Source organism: Hipposideros armiger, unplaced genomic scaffold, assembly GCF_001890085.2.
Source record: "Hipposideros armiger isolate ML-2016 unplaced genomic scaffold, ASM189008v1 scaffold_129, whole genome shotgun sequence".
Classification (NCBI taxonomy): Eukaryota; Metazoa; Chordata; class Mammalia; order Chiroptera; family Hipposideridae; genus Hipposideros; species Hipposideros armiger.
This window is the reverse complement of record NW_017731479.1, coordinates 1102414-1109069: the sequence shown is the minus strand read 5'-3', so window position 1 is coordinate 1109069 and position 6656 is coordinate 1102414. Positions and strand designations below refer to the sequence as shown.

The 6656-nt window shown below is 49.4% G+C and overlaps 1 protein-coding gene across 1 annotated transcript in view; it reads right to left on the bottom strand.

Annotated features, from left to right (window-relative positions):
- Nucleotides 1-922: 922 nt before the first annotated feature.
- HSPB8 (heat shock protein family B (small) member 8) overlaps nucleotides 923-6656 on the bottom strand; it is an 11757-nt gene continuing 6023 nt past the window's right edge. The window contains exons 2-3 of the mRNA XM_019649044.1: nucleotides 6177-6240; nucleotides 923-1931 (exon numbers count right to left, since the gene is read on the bottom strand). Coding sequence (XP_019504589.1) covers nucleotides 1775-1931; nucleotides 6177-6240 — 221 coding nt within the window. The 3' untranslated portion in view covers nucleotides 923-1774. The remainder of the gene's footprint in view (nucleotides 1932-6176; nucleotides 6241-6656) is intronic.

Genomic DNA, 6656 nt, shown 5'->3' with positions numbered 1-6656 from the left:
GGAGGGACATGGGGGCATGGAGGGTGAGGAGTAGGGGACAACATGGAGACTGGGAATGAAGCCAACACCTCAGGACCAAGAGATGGAGAGAAACTGAGTTCTGTTGACATTGTTCCAGCTCTGAAAGAAACTTTTATCCTAGACTTCGCAGCCATGTGCACCAACAAATACCCCTTGTTGCTTAAATCAGTTTGAATTGGGTGTCCTGGCACTTAGCACAGAAAGAGTTCGAACTCATGCACTGTGCCAGCAGCCCTGGTCCCTAACACCCCACGTTCAGGGTTCCTGTGCTCCTGGCAGCGCGGTCTGTGGCAGCCGTTGCACTGTTGACACCCCTCACAGCTGCTATGCCCCTTTCCTCCTTCCTCACAGAATCTTGTTTCGTTTAGGCAGCAGTGTTCCTGGCCTCAGAGTATAAATCAATATTAGTCTAAGCCCATCATAATCATCCCTTCCCCTTTTGCCAGGGCTTGGCTTCAGGATAGACATATGACCCAGTTTTGGTCAATGAGGTAAAAGTCTGCTGAGAGCTTTTGGAAAAGATCTTCAACTGATAAAAGAGAACGCCAGATGAGACGACCCTGTTATTCTCTTTCTATACATTGTCATATGAGGATGAGCTGTCGGAGCTCCTGCAGCCATCTTGCAAACATGAGGACAGACCTTGTAGACCTATCAGAGATAACAGAGAAAAAGGATGGAAATACTTTGGGGTTTGGGTGGCACAACAGCTGGAAAGAAAAAAAAAAGCTGTGAAATCCCTCCTATCTAGACTTCTTGTAAAGTTAGACAATAGGTATTTATGTCATTTAAGCCACTATTTATTGGGTGTTAGTATTTGCAGCCACAAGCATTCCCAATTGATACTGAAAATCTAAGTGATGTAGTATTTAATTCCCCAATGAAAAGAAACACACATGGCTAAGAACATCAGCTCTTTTATTATTATAGTTATTATTATTATTATTTACTGTTACTTTCCCCTAAACAACAGCACAATTCAAATAACAATGACACACATGTCCCACCCATATACACAATACCACTGTCCTGCCTGCCAGGCTGTCTGGCCTTTGCTTGGTTCCTGATGGAGCTGTCTGGAGACAACCCCCTCTGTAAAAATCCCGACCTGGACTTAAGAGACACAAGAAAGGGGGGGACTTTAGCCAGAGGAGAAACGGGGGGGCTTCCAGAGTCCTTGGGGAGTGTCGGCTTGGCAATAAATGCCTGGGTGGAGAGCAGAAGGCACTACTTGTTTTCATGTGGTTGTTGAATGAACCCCATTGGGGGACGTAAGACCTGTCTATCACCCTTTGTAGGCTAGGGCTGTATTGAGCTAATGGGCTCCATCAACCAACATTGGGGCAGGCAGGGACATTGGGAGCCCAGAAAAGGAATCTGGGTGGTGCGAGGTCCCCAGAGAAAAGCAAACCTTGCATTCACTGCAAAGTAAGATACAGTGTAAAATGTTATGTCCCCTTTTATTTGTTTTGCAACTATAGAATGTGCAACATTTTTTAAATCAAGATAGAAGAGGTAAAGAAAAACTCCCCGCATTTTGGCCTAACGCAACTGAGCATGACTTGCCAATTGCGCCCTCTTGTGGAAAAACCTAGTACTACTACTCTATCCAGGGACTGGCCAATTCACCACGACCCCCAACCTTTTTAGTCACACTAAATCTATGAGTTCAGCTAAAGTAATATGTATGTACCCTGGAATCAGAGAAGCCCTGGGGTTGGGGAGGGAACAAAGATGGGCCAAGACTGGGGTCTCAAGTACAGGTGACTTCCGGGCTGTCTTGGGGATGCTCGTTGAAACTGCTCTCTCCAAATGGTGAGTAAGGGGGGACCTGAGGAGCTTCAATGATCAGCAGACCCTCTGGGGAAAGTGAGGCAAACACTGTCGCAGGATCCACCTCTGCGGGAAGCCTAGGAGAAGCAAAAGATTTTATTCATTTATTATTTTAATACAGCCTAACCATCCTTTTATTCATTCGAAAGGCATTGTTTTTGGTAAGAGCTTGGGCTATGGGGGCATACAAGGCTGGGTTTGAATCTTGGCTCTGCCCCTTTCTAGCTGTGCGTGTGATCTTGGGAAGGCCACTCAATGGCTCTGAGCTTGCTTCCTCTTCTGCAAAGTGGAAATAATGCTATTAAACTTGTACAGTATTTGAAGCGCTAGAATGAGACAAAGAACCTGAATTAGCTTTGCAAATGGTAAAATGCTGCTCCAGTAACTTAAAAGGGAGCTGTGGCCCCAAGTGTTGAGGTTTCCACTCAGCACCCACAATTGACCAGCTGCTGGCAGAAATGGCCACCGCGACCATCCCTTTATAGAGCATCAGTAAGGTATTAGAGCAGGGGAGACACCTTTCCATTTGCCATATGCCTGCTGGCAAGTGTTTCACTACAAAGTGCAATTACTGATGGAATTAATGGTGAAATAGGCAACTTGGTAGATAAAGGGGGGCGTCAGGCTGGCCACATGGCTAGACCTCAGATGGCAATGTACGATGTTTAGAATGAGTCATGATTTGGGGCACATCATAAGGACCTCGTAGCGGTGATGGTCGTTTTGTTCCCAAAACACCTTCATGGGCATTCTCTGGTTAGAGCTTTATAATAAGCCTAGAATGGTTACTAGGTAGGAATTAATATGCCCATCATCAGGACGTTTAATAAAGACTTGGGGAAATCAAATGACAGGTTCCGTGAGTGAGAAAGCATCAAAGACGGGATTTCTGAACCCAAATCTGCTTCTGGTTCTGAAGCTATTTTTATGAATTTTGGGATGTTTGGGACAAACAAGGCTACCTGGGACATAGTTTCTTCAACAAACTATTGGAATTGTGAGAACATATGGAGGGCCTCCATGCGATGTCATTATTGATAAAAATAATGAAAACTAGGACTGTCCGAGCACTTTCTACGTGCCAGGTACTCCACCTGAATCATCTCAGTTAGTTGTTAGCAATAGTCCCACCAGGCAAGTTCAATTACTATCCCCAATTTACAGATGCAGAGATTGAGATCAGAGAGGTGAAGTGATTTGCCCAAGGTCACACAGCTGGTAAGCAGCCGATGGGAATGGACTTGGAATGCTGGTGTCTGAACTCAGAGTAGCTGGTTGTGATGCTCGACTGCTTCTCTGGTACCCGGCTTTTGAAAAATGGACCCTGGGGTGGGGGTGGAGGGGCGGGAAGCTGGGAGGTTCCAGCATCATAGAGTTTTCCTGGCCCAGGCTGGCTCTGCCTGCTGTAAATGCATGTTTACAGGTCTTGATGAAAGAACCAAGGAGTGAGGTAAGCCCGTTCCGAGTCATGGGTAGGGTCCGTCCTGGAGGGGCCGGGGAGTGTTTTGCTGTGAATACAACCTGTAACCACATGAGCTGCATCTACCCAGGAGACACCTGCCAAATTGGAGCCATGGAGATTAACAAGGGGCCTGCTGAGAGGGATGGAAGAGAAAGAGGGAACTTGGGTAGCTGCCAAGTCAAGCTTCTAAAGCAGAGACAAGGCCAAAAGTTTGGACACCTCCCCCACCCCGCCCCGCCCCGCCCCCCCGCTGGGATGGGCCAACTCTGTTGAACTGTTTCACGCCAACCCAATGGACACCTGGTACAATATGACAGGGAAGCCATGGTCCGGAGCATGGACGTTGCAGATAGGCAGACCTGAGTTCAAGTTCTGACTCTTCCTGACTGTGTGACCTTGAACTAGTGATCTCGCCTCCGTTTCCTATATTTACGTATAGGAAAAGCGGGTCACAAAAGCATCTACCTCTTAGGGTCATGTGAGAATTGTGTGCCTGGTATACAGTAAGTGCCCAATAAGTGTTAGCTCCTACATTGTAGTCATTGGCTCAAAAGTGGGCACCTGGACCGTCGTGAATATTTTCACACAAGTTGCCATATCATTGAGCCATAGAATGTCAGAGCCCAGAAGAATCTTGATTGTCCAGGACAATGCTCTCATGGGGGGGAAACTGAGGCCCAGAGGTTGGAATAGACTTGTTCAGGGTCTCTTAGCAGGTGGCCTGGTTTGGAGGTGTTAATAAGATTAGTTCCCACGCACTGAGCACCGAGTCTGTACCTCGTGCTATATGCTTTACACACATCCTCTCATTCCCCCTCAAAACCTGACCATGAGGAAATGCAGCAATGGCCGCTCAGAGCAGTTCAGCAATTGCTCCAAGCGACCCACTCACTTTATCGTGGAGCCAGGGCTCCCTGCACCCAGGAGTGTGATTCAGAATATTTGACAACTGGCACAGCTGGACACTGACCAACCGGAATGGATGGAGTCAGGCCATAGTGATCGAGGATGGTCCTTGAGGACTCTTTAGTTGTTGGAATTGGGGAGAGTTGCAGGGTCCCGGGGTCAGGTTCAAGATGGCTGCTTGGCTAGGGAGGGCATTTGAGGGATTCAGGGCACTGGCTGGTCCAGTATTGTTAACAACCAGCCCAGTTCAGCTGCTGGGTCCCAGCTGAAGAGCAATACTGTAGGCATTTTTTTTTTTAATCTGGTCAAGTAACTCCCAGCAAGCTGTGTTCCGGGAGACCTCAGAGATGGCAAAATCCATGAACATGGCTGTCTTTTTTTAAATGATGAATCCGCTGACTTCTTTCCGGCTCAGTCCCTTTCATAGCTTTGCCCTGCCTGTGACTCCATCCTGAGACCTTATTTGAGCCTCTTGAAAGAAACATCAGCTCCTCCCCCATCCCTTTTCCCTTTCGTTCCCGTGTCCGCCACATTTGATCTGGCTGCTGTATGTGGGAGAGGTGTGGGTCTCGGGATGGGCTGGCAGATGAGCCAGTGAGCGTGCAGAGACACAGTCTGGCATTTGCCTGATCAGGAAGTGTCCACAGGCTTCCAAGAACTCCGGAGGCGCCGGGCGGGTCGGGGATGGACACGTGTTGGGGGAAGGGGAGAGGCAGGACTGCAGAACCCCAAAATCTGAAAAGAAGCCTTGGAATTCAGCCAGTGCAGTCTCTCCGGACACAGGCCCTCTTCCGCCAGGGCTAGGGGTGGAGGTAAAATTCAATAACAACAATAATAGTAATAACAAAACACCACTTATGAGGAGCAAACGGGTGTAGGTCGCTGGGCCACGCTCTCACTTCATTTTCAGTGGCAAGGCTAGAATCTGCCATCCCTCCGTCTTACAGATGAGGAAAGGGCATTCCTTGCTCAGAAATGAGAACTGAACTCAAGAGTTCAGGGGTCAATTTTGGGCTGTTCTAAATGCTAACTGGAAGGACCTTGATTGAGTATGTTCTTTCATGTCTCCTCTGGGAGAATTCGTTTCCCCAAAATACAAGGAGGGCGGTGTCTCCGCACACCTTCGCTGCAAACAAAGGCTACAGGCAGCCATGACTGGGCAGAGTGGCGGGGGCTGGCAGTGCACGCCGCGGAGTGGTGCTGATTAGGGAGAAGGTGTGTCCGTGAAGCACCTAGCCACCAGTACCTCACCGTGAGTCTCTTCTCCCTACAGGTACTGCCACGAGGGCCTCGGTGTGACTTTGACTCATTGGCTCAGCCTGGGTGGGCGTCTGCTGCTCACGTCATTCCTCCAGGCTGAGCCCTTCTCACCCCCCCCCCCCCCCCCCAGCAAAACCTGCTCTGTCTTCTCTCAGCCTCAAAACCCCTCCTGGTAGGAAGCAGTGATGTCAGGAAACCTTCCGCCTTAATTCTCGTTGATGCCCTTAGAGAAGGTACGCTCTCCTCGCCATGAGTCAGAGCAAGAAAACTCCCAAACATTCCATGCGGGCAATGAGGGCATCAGGGGAGGGTCTTTCTTGATAGTGACGGACATCCTCCCTCAGCCACGCCACATCGTGGGGGGCGGTGAGTGCCCCCGTTTTCATGGAATTGCAGACACGCCATCTTGCCTCTCGATTGTTCTCAGATTCCTCATCTACCAAATGGGGTTGGTCATACTGACCTCACCGGGCACTAAGCAGACGAGATGGCGCAATCTATGTGCTCCCCTTTCTGGGACCCTATTGCAAGTTTGCTGTGACAATTTGTCCCCCTTCAGGGTGAGGGTTCAATTCCCTGCCCCAGGGGGTGTCTCCCAGGAGAGATGCACAAGAAGGTGCAGACCGCAGACTTCGGGTCCCAGGTACTGCCGTCCTCCGCGCCCACCCTGAAACCCACCTGCCAGGTTACTTACTGGATTTTCTTTGTGAAGTTCTTGGAAACGATGCCACCTTCGTGCTGCTTCTCTTCATGTTTGCCTGGAAGGAAGAGGAAGGCCATGTGTCAGCATGGAAGTCCCTTGGACATCCACGGTTCTGGACTCGGGCTCAAATTCAAATCCTGAGCCCACCCCTCCCTCACTGGGTGGCTTGGGGCTCACTCTAGTGCAGCGGTTCTCAACCTTCCTAATGCCGCGACCCCTTAATACAGTGCCTCATGTTGTGGTGACCCCCAACCATCAAATTATTTTCATTGCTACTCTATAACTGTCATTTTGCTACCTGTTATGAATCGTAATGTAAATATCTTTTTGTTTTCCGATGGTCTTAGGCGACCCCTGTGAAAGGATCATTCGACCTCCAAAGGGGTCGCGACCCACAGGTTGAGAACCGCTGTTCTAGAGGCTGCAGGGGTCTGAGCCTCAAGGCCCTCACCTGATCCCACCTAAAACAAC